At 39.5% G+C, this 22,639-nt stretch overlaps 2 protein-coding genes across 2 annotated transcripts; both read right to left on the bottom strand.

Annotated features, from left to right (window-relative positions):
• Positions 1-1,377: 1,377 nt before the first annotated feature.
• Positions 1,378-9,417, bottom strand: slc25a33 (solute carrier family 25 member 33). Its single transcript, XM_062427370.1, has 7 exons — positions 9,222-9,417; positions 7,216-7,389; positions 5,831-5,908; positions 4,501-4,601; positions 4,116-4,182; positions 2,999-3,279; positions 1,378-2,900 (listed from the first exon to the last, which is right to left on the bottom strand). Exons 1-7 carry the CDS (start codon positions 9,260-9,262, stop codon positions 2,701-2,703), a joined length of 942 nt encoding a protein of 313 aa, XP_062283354.1. The 5' UTR covers positions 9,263-9,417; the 3' UTR covers positions 1,378-2,700.
• Positions 9,418-14,241: 4,824 nt separating this feature from the next.
• spsb1 (splA/ryanodine receptor domain and SOCS box containing 1) lies at positions 14,242-22,473 on the bottom strand. Its single transcript, XM_062427787.1, has 3 exons — positions 22,314-22,473; positions 17,516-18,420; positions 14,242-15,760 (listed from the first exon to the last, which is right to left on the bottom strand). Exons 2-3 carry the CDS (start codon positions 18,207-18,209, stop codon positions 15,633-15,635), a joined length of 822 nt encoding a protein of 273 aa, XP_062283771.1. The 5' UTR covers positions 18,210-18,420; positions 22,314-22,473; the 3' UTR covers positions 14,242-15,632.
• Positions 22,474-22,639: the final 166 nt, after the last annotated feature.

Here is a 22,639-nt window from a genome sequence, read left to right as displayed (position 1 = left end):
GATTTTCCAGAGTAAAGCTTTTAGCTGTTTAATTGGTCAGAAATCTACTCCACTAGACAATTGGACTTCTGACCCATTTATGAACAGCTTATCAACGTTTATAACTGCAGTCAGATAGTTGTAAAAAAAAAAAACAAAAAAAAAACAAAAAAACATGAAGGCTGAAATGCTGACTTATCGAAACATTAGACGCATTAATCTTTATCAATGAGAAAAAACAGAAACCCCAAACTTGTATTTATTAGCTACTTAATTCATTTTTAAAGCAGTGTTTTGTTTTTTTCCATTAAGCATCAATAAAGCCATATTTATACCTTGTAAACACTCGTAAGGGGTGATTATTATCATTATGATTATTAGAAATGTGTGCTATTTATACAGTTTACAGAGAGGGAAGACTGATACTATAGGGGACCAGCAGCCTATAAATGACATAGACATCCATCACGTTCGTAGCTATAGCCCAAATACCCATACCATTCAGAAATCCAACACCAGCACAAGGTAGTATATCCTTATTTTCACCCTGCTTCACGTGCCAACTCCTGCTCCAGTCCTCCCTCTTAAAACATTTTGGTCTAGAGCCTGTTTTTCGCAGTTGGAGACAACAATGCAGATGAATCAACCAAACCACAACTGGAAGGAACAATTTTTGATGACTCACGTCTGGGCTGCAGCAGAGTTTCACACTAGTCTGAGTGACTTACCCAATGATGGCCCCAGGGTTTGGGGTTTTTTTTGGTTTTGTTTTTTTTTTTTTTACATCTTGTCATTTTCCCGTCATAGATGACTGGTCTTTCTTCCTGTTCATTGTTCATAACCAAATATTACTGCAGAGAAACTCCTATTAATGCCTCATTTGTATTGACTACTCATCACAAACAGATAAGGGTTAGCAGGCCCTGGAGGCTTATGAGTACTGTGGATTGTACAAATTCACTAAAAAACACACCAATCCTGAAAACCTATTTCAGTTTGAAAGAGAACTGTGACATATTTTCCATACAAAACTCCTTAAAAGAGCCAAATCAGAGTCTAACCTTACTCCAGAACTCAAATCCAGAATTTGTGTTAGGACTGAGGTCCCTATTACAGTTTGACAGGCCATTTTGGAAAAATGAATGGGGAGTTCTAAGTCTTTATGCAGACATATTATCCACCAGAAACCCTGGTTATAACTTCCAAAGGTACCTCTGCTAAATACTGGCTTGAATATGTGTTCAAAAACTTTGCATTTTATATTTGTATTGAATCAGGTGCCACTTTAGCTTTCATTTTGGCTTTTCATATATCATGTTGACCATCAAGGTCATACAATCCTGATTACCTCTACTGTAATTAAATGCTGTAAAACAATAAAGCATGAAAAAGTCCAAGTAGTTGCATATTTTTTTATAGCCATGATATTTGGAGACAGTGGAAGACTTGTTTCCAGATCTGTAACTATAAGTGAAGCAGGCATTACTGAACAAAAAACAAACACAACTTACAGTACATGGAAGAAAACGATAGGACAACACCTTGACGTTCAGTCATAGCATGAAAACACTACCTTATCTTCTACTTTCCTTATATAGAGTTAAGGAGAGCATTTACTGCACATTTCAGGCACTGAGCTTACACCTTTTCCTGGTGAAATTAAGAATAGTCCCAGAACGTAAAATACATTTGAGATCCTTAAGGAAAAAAAACAAAGAACTTCTCAGCCATGTTGATCTCAAATATATTTTCAACCACATTTAGAGGGGATCACCAGGTACAAAGCCTTAATTAAATTAATTCATCAGAATATTTGGACTTTACAGAACCAGCCAAATAGTCCCTGATATATCCTGTGATTTCTGTTTAACCATGCTTGTACAATGCAACATCCCTCGTGTGTCTTTTAGTTTCCTATACATTAAAGGCAGATTCGTGCATTAACAGAATAATTACGTCAGCGTTTGGGTCAACCACCGACTAATGTTGTTTCTTGATGCATTTTATTGAGCCACTGGTCAAATAAGCATCAAAGTTCTCATCTTATTGTAAAAGATTATCTCACAAAGAAAACATACAGATAAGCCTGTGTGTGTGTGTGTGTGTGTGTATGTATGTATATATATATATATATATATATATATATATGTGTTTGTGTGTATATATATCTATAGATATAGATATTTATATTAATGAAAAATATGATAAATTTCTCTTTAATTCAAACTTCAAAACCAGCACGTTGTATTTGTGAAAGTACACCAGTCAAAATGGTCTGTATGGTCTTCACAATGCAGGAAACAGCACTATTTCTAGCACTTCTTCTGAATTACTTCCCTTCATTAACTAAACCAGTCATGTGTCTTGGTACATTAAACATTGATAAAAAGGAAACAAACACTGTCATAAAATAACAAAACATAAAATAATTTAGTTAACTTAACACTAGTCCTCTAAGAAGATGACCTTTTTTCACAGGTAAGGAGTTTTTAATAAGAACCAGGACTTCTTACGTTATTTTTGATAAACTCCTAATGACAAGCTTTCAGTAAAACAATGTGCTTAGCTCTTTGGATAACAGTACACTTTTGAATTTGAAAAGTCCCTTTAGCACCACACTGAAAAATGTATGTACTGCATTTTCAAAAGTCTGTTGCTCAGCGTGCCTTGGGCTTTGTGTGGCATCCGTCTTTCCGGAATACCTGACGTTCAAACACATCCTCACTTGGAGTCTCCCAGCAGATGGACGAGGAGTTCATATGTGGAGAGGACGATGGCTGTGTTAGGGATTTGTCTAATTAGCTGTGGAATGAGTCCTCTATAAAAAGCTGCATAGCCTTCCTCCACTGCTATTAACCTCCCTGTCTGGAAGAAATACTTGTACTTGCTGCCTTCCTCACGCAGCCTTGTCCGAATAACCTCTGTGGAGACAAAACCATTTTTCAAGTTAGTTTTTAAATCATTTCTCAAGGTTCAGTTGTTGTGTTGCAAGAGACAAAGAACAGGTGCAGATGTTTACCGTGTGGGTAGGCTATGCAGGAGGCACAACCCTTTGAAAAAGCAGCTGCCATCATCAGACCCAGGAAGTCCGATGCTCCTTTCTCCTTTTCATTGTTTGGTGAGGTGAACTGGCTCTTGGCGAGGTTTTTCTTTAGTGTCTCGTAGATGAGGAAGCAGATCATAGTCTCCGAGATGCCAGCGTACGATGCAGTAAGGCCTCGGTAGAAGCCTCGGACGCCTTCCGTTCTGTAAACATAGCGGGCACACTGCAGTGCGTTCATCTTCTTCTCTCCTCTGGCTCTGAAAAGTGAAACAAATGAGGTTCTATAAAGTCAAAAATTATAGTATGTAAAGATTTGCAAGTAACAATGATTTTAATTGATAATCGTCAACTATTTAAAACTAAATAAATAAAAATCAATCATACGAACTACAAAATTCCAAAAATTATGAACGCCCCACACCAGTGACCAGAGCCACAAAACAGTCTGACAGTAAATATTTTATTCATAATACAACATTCAAGGCAGGATGTTTTCTCGTTTGTGAAGCTAAAATTCAAATGTTAACCAAACCTTTTCATTTCTGTTCATCTTTTAAGTGTTGAGTCAACTTTTAAACCTTAACAGGAACTTGAGACATCCTGGGAGTTTCTTGTTAGGTTGAATGAGTAACTAGAATAACATTAACTGAGTTATGCTTGATACTATTTGAGCCTTTCTTCCTCATTCACGAGGCCACCATTTCATGCTGTAGGACAGGTGTTTGTTTTTTTGTTTTTTTTTTAAACACAGGGTGAACAGACTTGTTCTTGTGAACTCTCATGGTACTACTGCCCTGTACTTGGTAATGTAAATATAGACTCTTCTTCTGCACGTAGTTCACTACGTCAGCACTGTGTATTTATGGCGCCAAGTCACAAGCTCAGTCTCACACACTGCATAACCCAAGGACAGTGTCATGAAGGCAGGCTCTGTTAAAGCGACTGTTAAAGGTCACATCATATGCCTTTCCACCTGCAAAGTCCCTAAAATAAGTCAGATTGTTTTACAGAGATTTAAAACAGAGCACCAGAGTCTGCCTAAAACTTACATTTTACATGCACACAGGACAAGTAAAATTAAGAGTGTACACACTTTTTCTCCAGCTGCATTCTGGTCTTGACCATCCAGATGGGGTTCATCAGAGAATTAGTGACGAAAGCTGAAAACAGACAAAGCATATTCAGTTTCACACTGCACAGTATGAATGTAACTCTTAATCATGGTAAAGGGAATTAATCTAGGGAATTAAAGCAGCATAACAATCTATAAAATATAAAGCAGTCAGAAAATAAATATGACCTATTTGATTCATTTGATTTCATTGACTGTAATGATTATTTCATGGGCTAAGAGTTTCATATTGGGACTGTTTTATTTATCTGCAGAGTAGATAAAAATATAGAAGGTCTAAAAACTTGATTTCTTAGTTAATGTTAACTGCACTTATGTAACAAAGGCTAACACGCAGACTGCTCACCTGCAACACCAGCAGAGGACATGTGCACCGGACCGCTATTAGGAACGAACAGCCCATTGAATAACTCTTTAGATTTTGAGTAAGCAGCAAAGTAAATGGCTCTGAAACACAGAGAACAAACTGGTGAGAACTCTACACAGACACAGCTGTAAAGATTAACACAGTGCTTAAATACGAATGCATTTTCAGTATGTGAATGTGGTTTTATGACTGCTGTGCAATTATGTAAATGGATCCATTTGGCCCGGTGTGGATCTTTCACAGAGTGTATGTATCCAGAGCAGTCTGTCCTCCAGTGCCTGCGCTCTCTGCTCAGCTTCTGGAACAGACCGTCACTGCACCAGAATGGGCTGAATAAGCACTGGGCACCGCTGATGCCCACAGAGCTGCTCTGAATGTGATCATGTCTAAGTTGGCCAATGGAATTACTGAGTAAAGGATCATGCTGCGGCTATTCATTAACCATGGGCAGAGTATATGTAACCTGTGGCCCTTTTCAGAATACTGTCTCAAAGTCCAATCATTGTGTTTTGGCATATTGAGAAAATACATTTTATGGTTATACTACTATGAGGACACAGGGCAAAGCACTGACCACTTGTTGACACTAAAAATAGAACAAAAGGTGAAATTGAAACTTTACACAGTGTACAAATTAAGACTGAACTTTTGCCGGTGTAAAGGTCATATTTCATTCAAAATATTTTATAAGTGCAAAGATTATTCAGCTATTATCAATATATTTAGACCATTAGCACATCTGTTAAACTCTGTGCCTCCGTTTTTTTATTTGTTCCTGATCTTATTTATAAGTGAAGAAAAGTTTAAATCCAAATACAGAGGCCTTCTCGTGTTGACAGATACTGTGGCAAACACAAACAAAAGCAGCTTACTTATAAAATTCTGTGGGAGGACACGGAAGTTGCTGCCGGGACAACAACTTCCTGTTTATATGGACGGTTAACGCTTCAAACCATTTAAGAGCAAAATATAAACACAGACTTCTTCTTCTTCTATTTTCCTTGGTTAGTGGCCACAGTATAATAAACTCTCCTGAGGTCTCCTGATGCACGAAAACAACAGACTACTGAGAACTCATCGCTCTGCTTCTTTGCCTCTGCTTTGTTTATTTTGTTTGAATACGAGGATGACTCATGTGTTATCACTGACTTGTACAACAACAAGTAGGTATCATTACCCTGAGATGACCTCATAGTTTCAGGACTTTGTTAAAGGAAACATGATGTGTAAGGATGGTGAACAGTGTTAAGGAAAAGTGATGTGTAAGGATGGTGAACAGTGTGACGTGTAGACAGAGATTTCACTTTACCTTGAGGGAGCCACACCGACAAGGTTTGGCCCCAGACCACGGAAGAGTGATCTTGGTCCCTCTTTTTCTAGAATCGATCTAAAACAAAAGCAGGAAGCCATCAAACACCCTAAAATATACGACAGAGTGTTATTCATATTCATTAATGTTCATACTAAACTGTCTCTCAGTCTGTGTGTGATTAACGTCAGGGAATAAGTATCAAAGCTCACTCCTGAAATCATTCCAAGTATTACACCAGTCCTGTACACCTCAGCTGGTTATGCATAAGGTTCTACACTGAACCCAGTCCCCTCTGCAGTGTCACGTCAGCCACATCCCCACTCAGTTTGTTAACTGTTTGCAGGTAGTGACCTTCTTTGTCCAGATGACAGTCAGGTCTGTCCCTCTGGGGAAGGTACGACTGCTGTTTGTGTTGGTTTCTGTTATGTACACCTGCTCTCTCAAGCAGTGTTAACAAATTAAAATCGCTCTCTCACTGATACCCGACACCTCTTCTCAAACAGTGATGAGTTTAGAAACACAATAATGGCCTTTTCAGGTCAAAGTACTGTCCAATCTGTAACTGAAGGTTTCAATAGCTGGAGAACAGGTTTGAAGTTAACAATAGAGAACAAAAACACAAGCCTATGAATGCAAAAGACAACTCTCCACCAGCCCTGAAAATTCATTTGAATCATCAGTTATGGTAAACTGAAAAACTTCTAAAAAAAAAAATCTAAAACTGAAATGAAAGTATTTGTTCTCTGACTTTCACAACTTTTACAGCCAAAGTCGACACCAGTGTAGACCGGTTCAGACATCAGTACTCTGAGTGTAATGTAACACTGATGCAGCACCCTTGTTAAAACCTCTTCTCGTTAGCTCTGCTCTCCGAACCTAAGGTGTCTCATAAATTAGGCTACTTTAATAGAAATCACAAAAAATAGTTATATTCTTGTCTCAAGGCCTGGTGGAAAAGGTTTTGTGTCACCCCAAACAGCTGGTTAAGGACACTAGATACAAGCAGGGAACTGTGTTCTTAATCCTCACTTTACGTAGGACAGGATTAGTGGCCCATAAAAGCAGAAAGCAAATGACAGGCTTTACAAGTATTCTACTTCATGCAACTACTCCAACCATACCTAGTTATTTTGAAACACGAATTTCACAACTAGCCAACAGTTTTCCCAGGCATGCCACCATGTAACTACAAAAAAGCCAGCAGCTAACAATTATGTCCGCCCATATATGGCAGCTTTGATAAACAGCAGAGTGCACCAGCTGTGAAGAAGGAACACTTTGTCCCTGTGTTTGCAAGTAGAAAAATACAAAACCCTCAAGGCAGTCCCACCCAGCATTCTGCAGCAAAGTGTGCCTAACAACAACATCAACAAACACCTTACCTCAGGACCTGTAGCAACCCCGGGGTAACAGTTCCCGGTCGGATGACACCCGTACCACTCAGGGTGCCTAGCTGGACCTGGAAGACGGGCCGGAGAGTGAATCCAGAAGACTGCAACCGTGTCTTTAACACCTCCAGTGGGCAGGTCACAATGGCTCCCACTGTACCACTACATCTGCAAATTGACATAGGTATAGAAAATTAGGTAAACACAGTTTTGGATGTTTCACCCTGCAAACAAAGTAGACAATGTGTAGTTCAATGTGCATAACCGTGTATGTTCAGATTATTGTAAAACAATTTATAACATGCTTAGACTAGTGTTGACCAATTATTTGCAAAGTAACCTATCAGCTGTGACTTTTGAGTGTTTTCCCCCCATCGTATAACATCTGAGGAGCTGCTGATCAAGTGCAATGGACAATTATGCTCAAAGACTAATCTCTTGCTCTGCAGTGGAAATACTCAAATTAACCAAACACATGTGGTGCACAGCGTTTTCCATCTCAGACACTCTAATTGTACCAGGAAAGAGTGGTTTGCCCGAGTTCACTTTTGCATTTTTAGCATGTTTAATTCCCTCGTTCAGTTCTTGACAGCTCTCACTGGTACATCCTTTATTAACGGTGTCTGCAACCTTGTCCGGGACAAGCTTTAAAAGTCTGGAACAGATTAGAATAAGCCTCTGTACTGTCTCAAGTCTGGTGGACACAGCCAAAACACCTTAGCCACAGTAATACCTAACCTAATTGTTCATCCACTGATCACTATACCACCACTATACAATTAATGGAAATTATGCAAAAAGAAATTACGCTCTGGATTACATAACCTACAAACAAACTCCTGTGACCACGTTGAAATAATGTGGTGTGGAGGAGCTGTTGTGGCAATGACCCTGATCCCAAAGATAAGAAATCAATGAGAATGGGTGCAAGACTGTGGGGAAAATGACAAACATCTCTGTGAAGTTACATGGTGCACACTAAATATTGGTTGGTCAACATGTTCTGTCAGTCTGTCACAAGCTCAGCTGGTTTTTAAATGTTTAGTAAATAAACATTTTACTGACAGTGTTATGATTAAGCCTTGACCCTCAAACAAAGTGGTCCAAAACCTCACTGTCATATATTATTCCACATTATATTCAGGAGTAGCTAAAAATACATTAGTAACCTAAATGGTCGTCATAACATTTCAAGGGTAAAATGGCGTCATTTTTAACTAGCCATTGCTGTTAAAATGTGACCTTAACACTGGCTGGGTGCTATTCAGCTCGTTGTTATATCACCGTGCTTACTATTTATACTAATAACATGCCTCCAGCTCGACCAGAGAAGCTATAGTAGCTGGCGAACTACAGCTTCCGACTTACGTAACAAACCTAACTTAAAGGACATCATCATTTTAGCTAAAGGCTAACGACTCTCGGGACTGCGCCACGTCCAGTCGCGAACTTACAGTTTTGAGCTACAAACTACAGCTTAATTTTTTACACAATATATGGTCTGAAACATAGTGTTGTCAGCCCCAGGGAGAATATAACCTCTAAGGGACAAATTAAGTGACTACGGTTTGCTGGCTAACAGACATTAGCACACTTCCGCACCGACGTCAAAGACTTTGCCGGGTGGTGGTTCATTGTCCACGACAACGTTAGCTTCAGTAGTTGTCTAAGGCATATACCATTACAACGAACGCCGTATGTTCATTTTAGCTAGTCATTCAACATCATAAATAATTGAGATAAATTAGTAAACAACAGCAGTTGAACGTTACACAGGAAATAATCGTGTTAATACGAGCTATGTTAGCTTGCGTGTCAGTATCCGTTAGCAAGTTGGCTAGCGGCACTGCGCTGCTTAAAATAACTAGCAACTTAATTTGATTTATAGGCTTATAAAGCAAAGAACATGTAGTTAAGCTCCCATCTTCGTGTAGCGTTAACAGCTTGAGGGTTATTAATAAGTCACTGCGGCTGGAGGCAGTAGCTTTAATGTGACTCACCCTCCAGCGAAGAGATGCAGCAGTGTGTCTTTCTGTGCCATCTTTGCTTCTCTTTTCAAGCAGCCACCATACTCTTCTTCTTATGCGAGTCTGATAAAATCACGTCTGTATCAAAGAGGACCGACAGAGCGACGGTTCATAAGGTGTGTGTACTGCTGGTCTGGCGTGTCAGCGCGGGGCCGAGCGGCGGACCGACCTGAAGACCAGTTCACATTGACGTCAGAGGGCCGGACGGGGGTGTTGTCTGTGACGTGGGCACACGTGCTCAGTTCCTCGTGCCTTGTGGCCTTTTCACGTTGTTGCATAATCAATGCAACAAAGCTCCAAAAACCACAGTAAATCAACACTTTGAACTCATGAGTCCTTATTGACCTTCATTTGTTTTCAGTATTTAAAAATTTAAAAAATCTTCTCCATCATTTATAGAGCTAACATAGACCTCGGCGTCATTAAAATGCACTGAAAATATGAGTCCTGTAATATTCTCGCACAGGGGCGAGAATGCTGGTATTGGCAATGGTAGAAGAAGTATTTAAATCCTCTTTCTTAAGTAAAATGACCACTCAGTAAATATACTGTAAAAAGTCCTGGATTCGAGAGTGACAGAGAGGCACAGTGTATTTGTTTATATTGTAATTTACTTTACTTGTGTTCAAGGTGGAGCTTTTACTTCATATATAATACTGGATGTTTTATTATCATTAAAATCATTATTATTATTATCATTATTATTATTAACAACAACAATAACAATACTACTACTACTACTACTAATAATAATAATAAATTATTATTTGGTTTATTTTGTGGCTAAAATCTGAATCTGCAACGTATCTGTCAAGTCACGTAGTGGTGCAATGCTTTCCTCTGAAGTAGAAGTTTACTTTTTTAAGGGGGGTTTTGTTGTTGTTTGTTTTTCTTGCATTTTTGCGTTTATTGAATAGTCAACAGTGAAGTGGCAGACAGGAAACATGGTGAGAGACGGGCATGACATGCAAAACATCCCTGACTGGAATCAAACTGGGGATGCTGCTGTTTCATGGCATGAACAGTAACTAGTTGCATATTTTTTATTTGGGCACCTTTTGTAAGTTATTACCAATCAATCAGTTAGAATAGTAACATCATTCAATATTTCTCATATATAAACCTATAATAAATGTATAGCAGTTTGGGGGCATTTAGTTGGGGAGCCAAGGCAGTTACCTACCTTGTCTAATGGTAAAGTCCCTGTTCTTCCAGTAACACTTGTATTCAGTCATGATAGAGTTTGAGATATGTAGTCATACTGTGTTATATATTATTGACAATCAAACATACAAATATGAATTAATGCAATCAAAATAACAATAGTAAAAGAGAGCGAAGACCTCTGCAATCAGTCTGCAAAGGGCATTTGGGTTTTGGAAGCAGATTGGGCATCAAATTGAAGTAATGAGTTCAAAACAATTATAATAACACCCCAGAAACTATGAAGCTATGTCAATAACACATTATGGTGGAACTGGTTATCCTGCTTGCCATCAGACTGTGAGACTTGACAACAAATTATGCTGAACCAACAGTTTACTTTCTTTTTTAAAATGTTCACACTTGTGATGACCAATACCAAGAGTGTGACTTATTGGAGAGAGGAGAAGAGAAATGTAAACGACCCATTTTCTGACTCTTTTTTTTTTAGGTAGCTCAACTGAGTTCAGGTATGAGAGGGGTGTGAGCACAAACTCACACACTGACCGACTCGTTTTTCAAGTCTGAAAATGGCCAAGACACAAAAGATCCTGCAAAGCCCCTCACATATCATTATGGCACATTTTGATCTATAACCTATGCATCTCTCAAGCCAGTTATCTAATCTTTATTATCTCTTCCTGCTATACACGTTTCTACAGTCAAGAAATGGAAATAGAAAGATAAAAAGTAAAGAAAAACAACTTCATCTTTGTCATCAGCAACAACAAAGTCCTTGATTTTAATTGGAGCTGAAAGATGACACCATGCCTGTTCACTGTGGCCATAATGAGCATGTGGTATCATGGTATGTGTGTTCCACCAATGGGCGATGTGCAATAAACGTTGGTATGTAACACCCACTGTCACCATGAGGATATCTGAGCTGTAAACCTACAAAAAGATAAAAAGTTATTCAAGCAACTTGATAGCATTTTGTTTGTGTGTAATAACATCTTGGCATTTCATCTGTGTGTCAAAAATAGGCTGGTAAAAAAACAGCTGTACATGCTTTTTCTTCAATTGGGAATCGTGACTATATTGTTGCCAGTTTGTTTTGGCAGTGTTAATTTTTCTGTGACTGACATGTAAACAGGTCTCACCTTCATTTGATCTTTGACAAAGATGCAAGTATGATCTGTCCCTTTGTTATCCAATTCACCAACAGTTTAATAGATAACCTGAATATTATTGTCAGCATGTTTTACTGTTTAATCGCACAAGTCCTTTAGAAAGTACACACATATTGTAATATCCTTATATTTAACATATATTAATATGTACTGTATGTACTTATTCAAAGTTTCAAAATGTCAAATATTATATAACAGGGGTTTGTGTTTTCTTTGTGTTAGTCTTGCCAACACAAATTATCTAATTTAACTTTCTTTTAAATGAACAGACCTTCATGTAAAATACTTTTAAAATTTACAATATTGTGCATTTGTCGTCAGATTGGGACTCCTGTTCTGCTCAGCTACAATGGGTTTGCAGGTGTGATCTTGACTGGTCTTCGTGGTTATGAAAGGGTTGGAAATGCTGACACCAAGTGACGAAATATGAAACAAGCAGCTTCAAGTACTCCGGATGACACGAACATTTCTTACAGTTCAGCCGGTGGTCTGAGGAGAAGCGAAATACAGAAGTTACACGATTTCTTCTCTCTGTCAGCTGTATCGTCTTCTTCTTTTAGCCTCGTCTTGTTTTTAATTGTCACAGTGTTGGTGCAAGTGCAGCTTGGATCCCATCAGGGTGATTTCTTCTGTACAGAGGGTGTGTGTGTGTGCATGCGCGCTCGTGCAAACTAACTTTGCTGAACTTAATCCTGTGCCTTATGTAAAATGCTAAATCATTATAGGGATTAAAGTGACCCTGTCTCTTTAGTCATTGGAGACTGATGCAACAGTGAGTGAGGCTCAAATGCCCTCTCTCTCCCTGCAACCACTCCCACCACTCCCTAACCCCTTCAGTATTGTTTTCCCTCAGTACTTGGCCTACGTTCATTTAAATAAACTTTATTTCAACTGCACATACTTGTTCAACTTACCTTATATAGTATTTCAAAGCAAACCCGCTTGTTTAACATTCAGCTTGAAATGAAATTCATCCATCTTTGGACACACAAATAATATTATCTTAAACGGTGATCTACAGCAATGCTTATTCATGAGGTTGCATTATTGTAACAAAGTTTAAAGTGTGAGTCCAAGTACAAATTCTTTCCTTATAATCTAGCATGTCCCATAATATCCCTGCAAGTTAGATACTGCCTTTAATTAGCTATTAACATTCAAGTGTTAATGAAATTCTTGAGGCAATGGATCCTTTTCACGACACTTGTCAAAGCAGGAAAAGCACAGTTGTAAATAATCTTCATGATGGCTCCATTTCATTAATTGTCCAAGTCATGTCAGTGTGTAAACAATGCCAGAGCCAAGGAACTGGCTCACCTGAATGTAATGCAGCATCATTAATGTTATTATTTCCATCTGTGCGTTTCCTCCTTTGACAAGTCAACATGTCTGCTATGAAAATGGCTATAAATTGTTTGTGGCATGAAATGTATTTACTTAAAGCTGTAGTTTGGTAACATTTTCCACAGTACATTTCCTTCCTTTATCAAAATAGTGAGAAATAAATCAGAAAAAAAATTCCACTATAAGCATTACAAATAAAATAGATGCAAGTTGCAAGTGAGAAAGAAACATGTGGTGTGGCACAGGGTGTCTACATTCAGTTTGAACAATTTAGGCATTTCAGAAGACTAAAGTCTGAACATGGAAGTGATCATTTACTCTACTATGTGTGTGTCACATCACTCACTTCTATATAATACGTCCAAGGAGTTGTTATATATTCAGCAGTCTGAAAATGTTGCCGACATATTACTGGCTCCCCGAAGGGAAAGAGTTGCCTTCTGGAAACAATATCAAGAGGATTCAGTACTCTTTATGGACAGGAAGTTCGGGGTCAAATAATTCCGTTTCCGAGAACTAATGTTCCCCATCTGATATGTCTTATCTAGTGTGATGTGGATAAAATCGGCTTTCTTGGTTTTGTTAAAGTAATAGTCTCATTCAGCTCAGATAACTGTCTGAACTGCACAGTTTCAGAGTGGCTGAAGATGTTTGGATGGTGAATACTGTGCTCATGTGCAGATTCACAACCTATCTTAATATTTTTGTATCAATTTCTGTGTCCAGTGAAACTGCAACAGCAGTTGGAGACTGATGCAACTGACACAGATGTGGTTGAACCCCTTTTCCTTACCACTGCTGGTAGATTCTTGTTAGCCATTGAGAAATTAAAGGCCCTGCACATTCACACTAGTGTTTTCAGGTAGACTGGCTTATACCAAACTTCATGTACTGAATGTTCAAATCTCACACAGGTGTTTTCACTTTTTTTTTTAATCTCTACTCAGAACTGTGCATGCAAGTACATGTTGCACTTTAACATCTCTCACTTGGCAGGAAGTTTTGATGCACCCATAAATCTTTTAAATGAGTCATTCTGATTAACAGTGGTATGGGAAAAACACAGGTTCAATTGGTCTACGCCACAACTTTGCTTGTATTTGATTGCTGAGCTGGAATCTTAAATATTTGTTCCACATTTTAAAGTTTCATAACCTTTTATTATTTTTTAAAATATTATTTTTTAAATGAGTTTCCCAGTCCTCAAACTTTGATTGTACAAGGTTTATATGAAAATATTAGATTTTCAATGTGGTCTCAAACTTGTACTTGTACTTAAGTACTTTCCCATGCAATGCAAAATACACAATAGATACTTTGAAATAAACTTTAATATATACTTACAAACAAATCTACAACAAGGAATACAAATAAAATGGAAGCTGCAAGCGTGGAAAGTAAGGTGTGGCACAGTGTGTCCATATCCGGCTGAGTGCTGAATAAGGACCATGTCAGCACATTGAAAAATCCTAGAGTATACAGGTCGGTGATATGGCATCTGACAATAAATTGGCAGTCTGACTCTCTTTTATCACATCTGTGCAGCACTTTGTGGATTGTCTTTTTTGTCATTATGGTGACTTAAATCTGCAGTTCACCAACATAGTCTGGTTCCCAAACCCCTTTTACATGTCATAAAACACAAACACAACATCAATGGTTCCCAGCTATGTGCCAGTGAGGCCAAAGACTTTCGAGTTTTACTTCCAACCATCCGCAACACTACAGCAGCAGTTTCATTGGCTGGTTTCCACTCCACGGTGCAAACCAGTGAAAACAGCTGACTGAGCGATTGGTTGAACTAAAACAATGAAAACTCTTGGGTCTCAATAGTATGTGGTTGAAAACTACTGCACTACAAAAAGCAGGAGTGACAGAAAAGATTTTTAAAAAGATGATTGTATTGAGAAAATTTTTCCTGCAGATGCATGCTACAAATAATCACAGTGACATTATCCTTCTGTTAAAATTTCTGCTGATTATGTTCCTGTCAGATGCCTCAATGGTAAGCAAGAGAAACCTGATAGTGCTGCTTGCGAGTGATCAGAGCTGATCATCAACTGCCTCACACTGCAAAACAGACTCACTGGAGTGGTCAGCATCTCCTTTCTGTGTTGTGAAAACCGTAATTTTTGTTCACTATCCATTTAAACATAATTTCTTAAAAACAACAAAGATTTCATTATATAATTCTCAATTTGAGAGGATAAATTGGTAAATATGTGTATATGCTGCCACCTTGTGGTCAATTATAGGCACTGCACTGACACTCAAAGACCAATCTTCATAGTTTTTAGTACAACCAACATTTCACTTTAAAAGCTTAAGAGATAGAAATTCATCATCAGAGTAGAGATACCGACCACTTACACCACATCATCTTACAAACTGGAGGAGGTACACCAAAATGGTGACTGTCAGGGCATCGTCCGGATCAGCATGTGCATAGTGCTCAGTGATTCCTGATTTTTTTTTTTTTTTTTTTTAAGTTAGAGAATAGAATTGCAAATAGTCATTAAAACAGGATAAGAAACTCAAAAAGGAGTCCAGCCACTGACACAGAAGTATACTTGTTGAATCATCCATAAGGCTGCGTCAGTCCTAGAGGCTTGAGCAATGTTGTCAAACGGGTTAAACCCAAGACGGATCCCAGAGAAACATGAGAAAGAGGGGAGTGTACTGTGTGGTGTGACTGACGGCGCCGTCATTGGTAGAGCAGGTAGTTCTTGAGAGAGGCCGGGAGGGGCAGTCTATGGATTTCACTCAGACGGTCTCGTCCTAATGCCACTCTCACCGAACGCCTACACAGGTCCATCAGAGAGAGGGGTTCAGCTGGAGGGAGAGAGGAGGGGGAGAGGAGTGAGGTGGAGACTGTAAACTTGCACTCTTAACCCCTGTCTGAGAGACAGTGTGTGTGAAAATGTATGCACAATGAATGGACATAACATGAAGTGACCATACAGGGGGGAGTCCCTTTTGTGTAAGATAATTAACCAAAACATACACACACAAAACAAACATTTGCCTCCATTCATGCTTCCGTTAGTCAATGTAATATTCATTATTATATCCGTTTTATTATTTCAAATATGGGAATATAGGAAATGAAAAATCCAAATCAGGATGTCAACCTAAAGAAGTCTTTGCAGGCTCAAACTGATTCGTTATCTGCTCTGAAGTAATGAAATGGGCGAACGTTCCCAGAGGTGGTATTAACACATCTGGGTACTGCAGTGGACCTCTCCCCCACGCTGAGAGTGGACAAATTCAGCCATTGTGTGTACTGCTACATATTACTGCACGCACAAACTATCCTATGTGTGCACAAGATAGAACATATCTTTTGGGACTTTGGATGTGCCGTAATAATCTAGTTATCATTTGTTGAGTAAAAATATCTGTTTTTTTGGACTGCTTGTCAGAAAAAAAAAAATGTTATAAAGCATCATTTTTGCTTTTTCTTATTTAGACCAAGTAAATTGTAGTCTCAAATTAGCAAAAATTGTGATTAAGTAAGGCAATATCTGGTCATAGAATAGATATAGAAGACATAGAATCGGACCACTTGTGTACCAGATTTCCTTACTTGAAAATGTTCAACACTTTGTGCCACAGACACAATTTGATGGGCCATTAAGCAGTACTCAAGTTCAATATGTAACCCTGAAGGCATTTGCAATTAGTTTTGACTTTTTATAGATGTAAAAATTATCCAAAAGGATTAGAGAAATAATAAAACACTGCATACTGGGTTGAAATCGGTGAAAAGATTAACCATTGCATACTGTGACAGCCTTTAACACCAGCGTATAAGATCAGTGATTTCCCCCCTCTACATTGAACAGTAAGAGGAATGTCCTTAGATTCAAACTGGCTTTTATGCATATTACTGCATCTGCGGCGCTACTTTTCCACAGACCTAAACTAGGCCGAGTGATCTGAACTGAACATAAAAATCTAATGAGCACAGAGCACTTGGGACATGTGGGGAGTACAACACGTTTTGATAAGCACCTATTTCTCCTCATTTAAAGCTCATGACCCCTTTAACCATGGAGTAATTGGAATTAATCCAATGGGGGGGGGGGGGGGGGGGGGGGCGGCGAGCAACTTGTTTTATTCTGTGCACAAAACATTGAGGATGTTGTAGAGCCATAAACACTAACATCTATAATGGAGGTCTAGACTGAAACCAAAAGGCAAAGTACGATTAATTTAAAAAAAAACACAGCAAGTCACATCTTAACCTTCTCCCTAAGATCAGGGTACGATGATATCATTCTCATGAGAGAAAGATGATTCATGGATACAGTTAAAAATTAATTTATATGTAATCTGGATTGCAAGACAAGGATACAAATGTCACTTTATCACATCTGCAGCTTTACATAACAGCTCAGTCATGTCTGCAGTAATGTGTGTCCTGCTTAGACAGTATAACCAACCCTTAACTGTCAAACCTTCGTTTATTGAGTCAATAAACTGCCTTTGTAAGAGCTCGACTGAGGACACCATCGGATGGCAGAACACTGTCACTCATGGGAGAAAAGAATAAAATATTTTAAAAGATTCAAAGCTTATACTTACGATCAAGTCCATTAATGTACCGAATTCGTATTTCACAGTGTCCCCACACGGCGCTCACCACAGGGTATAGCTTCCTGCCCTTAAGTCCTCTGAACGCCACCCCTAAATAATGTCCATCCACAATGTAACCCAGAGTCCCCTCGTCCATGTCCAAGACTACTAAGAGGGAGTCTGGTATTATGAAGGTGTCGTCTGGCTCGAGGAAGGCCGGGTAGGTTTTTCCTGTGTGATTCTTGCCGTCGTGGTAGAGTTTACTCCTGCACAGGTCCCAACCCCAGGATTCAGCATTGCTTCCTACCAATGCGGTGTAGCCCACCGAGTGTAATGGGGCATCAATTGTAGCCACTCCGACCACAGCGTGCGTACCCCTCTGCCGCATGGCCCAGCTGATTTCCCACACATGCAGTCCCCGTGTGTAGCCAACATGACCCCGGATGGCGTCCGTGCTCTGCGCCACAGGGTGCCTGTGAAACACCAGCTTGTTGTCGTCCTTGACGAAGATGTTGAGGGAGCGGTCATCGTTGTTCCATGAGTGCTGGACCTGCACGTCCAGGCTGGCAGGTGGCATGTCCAGCAGCAGATCCAGTCGAGACGGCTTTGTGTGACTCAGGGCCTGAAGCTCCAGCTTCAGGGGGCTGAACGCCGGATCCCTCATATCAATTGTTTTAATGCCACCTGGGACCTTTTGCCCCATGCTCTGGGTGGTTATAGAGCAGCTCCTTCTTCTTCTTCTTCTTCTTCTTCTTCTTCCTCCTCCCCCTCCTCCTCCTCCCCCCTCCTCAAAGTCTAATGGGGGGAGTTATCAGCCTCAGACCCTCTCCTCCACTGTGCTCCTGCAATCCAAGACGCAGGTTTGCACTCCTGTGTCACTGGTTTTAGACAGCCACGGGCTGTTTGAAGCCTACCTGGAGAGATTAAACAAGAAAAAAGCAGAAAACAAACAAGTTAACGATTAACCAATCTTATTAGCCACCTTTCTTTCTGTAAGGATAAGGAAACATTAGTATCAGATCCTCCAAAACAGCAAACAGAACACCAAGTTAAACATAAGGAACATTGTCAGTTCAATTCCATGAAGTCCATCTTTATCAAGCCATCATACCTTTTAATGATGGCAAAAATGGTAAATCAGCTCTAATTACATCATGCAGCATTTGTTGAAAATTCTAAAAAACCCACTATGAACTTTAACTGATAACATTGCCATTACACAAAAGCAGGAAACATGTATCTTCTAACCCTGGCCTCATTTCCTAGAGCCTTAGTAAAGATAATAAAGATTTACTATCATTGTGACATGTTTGCTACAACCATCTGAACTTAATCTGAAGGCTGGAGCAGTCACAGTACATCAGGAGGGAATGGCCTTGTTCTCTCCCGACCAGTTCACTATGGAAATGAGCCAACCAAGAAAGACAAGACAGACAAGTTTCTGCCACTCAATCATAAACGGTATTTGCTAGATTGAAAAGAATACATATAATGTATTGCTCTATTTAGAAACAATAGACTGACCTAGTTACATGTTAGATTGAAGAGCTACAGTTCAACATTTTCATAACTGATAGGTTCAAGTTGCTTTTAACTGTCTTTGCCTGTGTGCATTAAAAAATGTCTTAAATTTGTCAACTGTTAGATTTGCCATGCTACTACCACACCAGCTATCACTTCACATCAGTGGATGTATTGTACCCTTGTAGGCAATGCTATATCAATGAGCAGGACAGATTTATAGCGATATTGTATACAATTTCATCAATGCACTATAATTTGTAAGGAATTGAATTTGGTGAATGAGCCATAAAACAAGGAAACAGAAGGTTATGTCTTGATATTTTACTCATCATTAACAAGAAAGGTTCATGCTCCAGTCTTTAAATTGAACAGGTGAACGGCACCACAAAACACACCTATATTTGTTTTACTGTCTATAATTGCATCAGCATTATGATATCATCCATTGCGCAACAGATAACATTTGCCTTTATTTATACTTTAAAGCATTTAAATGTTGATTGATTCTGTTTTTGAAACACCCAACTCTATCCTGAAAATGATCAATCATCAAGAGAACTGTAGACTACAAAAGACAAAAAACATGCCACTGATACAGTGTGATGACTGAAGCATGTCATCTTGATCCTGATATTCTCATCAGTTCCTACACAGTTTATCAAACAGTGTTTAGAGCTCTATGTCCATAACTAGTAAACACTTATGTTATTATGTGCTCCTTTTGAGTCATTTATGATTATGGTGTACGAACAACATGAAAATACATTCAAACCTCATTCAATTAGTTGTCCTCAATTTTACGCATTACTCCTCCAACTTTTCTTGATAAAGTGGAGTCAATCCGAGAATTTGTGATAACATTTACCAATTTCTTCCACATTACAGGCAACTGTAGCACAAAGTGCTCCACTGCCTCCTGGGACTTTTTGCTGCCTCAGAGTTTTCAGCACAAAACATTTCGTCATGTCATTTTTTCTGATATGCTGCCACACAAATACTGGACTGATACTGGATTACAATAAAAACAGGAGACTTGAGTTCTATGATATTCAAAACAATAGTTTTGGTTCTGCAAAAGCACCACCAAGGCAGCTAAAAAGCAGATCAGGCCTGTGCACTGACATGTTACTCAGCTACTCTGAAAGTGAAATATTCCCACAATCTCCAAAAATAGGGGGAAAAAAGGGGGGGGGGGGACTCCAGCCATTTCCTATTATATGGTTGTCTAGTCAGAGGGCAACAGGAAAAGCTGTAATAAAACGTCTGGGTTAAAAAAATAAAAAGCCTTTCTGTCGTGTTTGAGGGAGACGCAGCTAGACCGCAGCAGGAACAACTTTGAGGAATGTATAAACTTGACAATAAAAGCCTGATGAATACCTGCTGTGCTTCACTGACTCCATTACAACCGACCGCAGCTGTGATGGGCACTTATACAGTTGTATTAAAGAGGAGCCTGAATCTAACTGTTAAACAACATCTCATACCTGATTGTTACATTCCTCATTCCATCTGAAACTTTAAATATATCTGATACCGGTCGACCTAGGCCTACCTAAGATTAATAATTAACCAGACCATTAGTTATGTATCAATATCTAAAGGACATAATGTGACTTTTTTGGACACAGGTGTTCCCACTATTGCTCTTTGTATTTCTGCCTGTGTTGCAGCAGGGCTGTGGAGAGTATTGTGTAATGTGGAAAACTGCGCTGCTGGGAAGGCCACTCTAATTGAATTGTAGACAAGAGTTCATTGAGAAGTGCCTTGGCTCTTCTTCTAATGCAAGTAAACAACCATTTAAGTGGGTCATGTCTCTTCAGTGATCGGAAAACAGGAGGGAAGAAAAAGCCAGCAGCGGGTGGCCAGCATCCGAATGTAAACAATCTCTTTTTCAATGCCTGTCCAGCATTCAGGGAGAGTGAAACATGTTAATTTGCACAGTCTTTGAGCCAGGACTTAACCGTTCCCTCCCCCTGTGGCAAAGGGCCACTGTACAACACGCAAAACATGCACAGGCAAAATCAAAACTAACAGAACAATAAAAAAGGTCTTCCACATTTACCTTGAACTTCCAAACAAACACACCCCATTAGTAGAATAAAAGGTGGCTTGTGGAGGGATGTATTTGGGCTGGGATCCTGGCCTAGACTGGTTGGGGGTTCTTGGGCCCCTGGACTGTTTTGGGGCTGATTAAAATGCAAGAGGAAGGGCTTGCTGGATTTGCTGAGCCAAGGAAACACTTGTCTCGTTTGTAAGGCCTAATTTAGACTGGGCCCACCTAAAGTTTAGCCCTAGCTTGTTTGTTGACCTGCTGAGTACATAGAGCTCAAGGTTTACCAAAGACAAAGTCATCCATTGTGCAGATACAAAGCTTGAATAGCCTATGCTATGTAGAAAGGTGTTGTAGCCTTGAAGACTTTAGTATACATTTCTTGTTTTATCTGTACAGAATTCTTTTTCTTGGTGGTTACACTTACTAAAGGTACAGCAACAGAAAATGCAGCTTAATGCAATACATTGTACCTGTATGGATAATGCTGAGTTCTAGTTGAACTGTCATTTCTGAGGCTGTTTTGGTTTATTCTCAATGGGGAGGACAAAATATTAAAAACACCCCTCAGTATAACGTCATACAAGTAAATAGTACCTTTAACTACATCCCCCGGAATACCCATAAAGTTGTATCAACGCCTCTTTATAGCAGTTTAAACAACAACTGAACTTATTGTGACGTTAATGAAAGTAAAGCGTTGTGGCAGTTGTTTAGGAGTACATTAGTTCAGATGAGGTGTACCTAATAAACTGACTCAAAAAGTGTAGGCCTTCTGGACAGTTAACCCACAATAGCCTGTCATGCTAGCCAATGTAACAGCAGCCTAATCTCCACATAAACTGTCGCGGGCCAGGCGGCCGTATGCTCCCGGGCTCGAGAACATGTCCGCTCTCGGCTTCACGCTCGTGAAGCCAAACGTTTGGACCCCGAATGTTTGCAACATTCTTTCTATTCGCGTAAAACTCGATCGAGTTCGAAACGTTTGTTACACAACGAGCTGCACAAATGGTGTTAGCAACGAGGAGCAGCGACACACTGCTAATGTTGGTTAATAAGGGGCGAAGACAGCCACCCAACAACAACAACTCACTGCTCCTCCTGAACTGGACGTCTGGGAAGTGATAACCTTTAATATAAGTGCTGTTTTCTATATCAAATGAGTAATTGTGACATCGAAACAAGCGCTTCGGCAGCCACCATTTGAACAGATGAAAAACATATCAAACACACCTGGGTGAAGTTGTGAGGCGGTGAAACAGCAGAGCGGAGGTAAACGGGTGAGGCTTCAGAGTCTTCGCCTACTTCATTGCTGTTTACTGTTTCCCTTTCAGCTTACCTTTTACCATTTCAGGCTGGACATGAATTAGGTGAAAATGATGATGGCTGCTCTCTAACATCTCTCGAGTCACGTGGTAAAATGCTCCCAGCTGCTGTGTTAGATTAGGACCTCCCTACTGACGGTCTACAACACGAGCGAAGCGAGCCTCATATTGGATTCAAGCGTTTATGGTTCGATTCAAAACTTTTCATTTTCAAAACAATTCCTTTTACGGTTT

This window comes from Scomber scombrus, chromosome 10 (genome assembly GCF_963691925.1).
Source record: "Scomber scombrus chromosome 10, fScoSco1.1, whole genome shotgun sequence".
NCBI lineage: Eukaryota > Metazoa > Chordata > Actinopteri > Scombriformes > Scombridae > Scomber > Scomber scombrus.
This window is presented reverse-complemented; position numbering and strand designations above follow the sequence as displayed.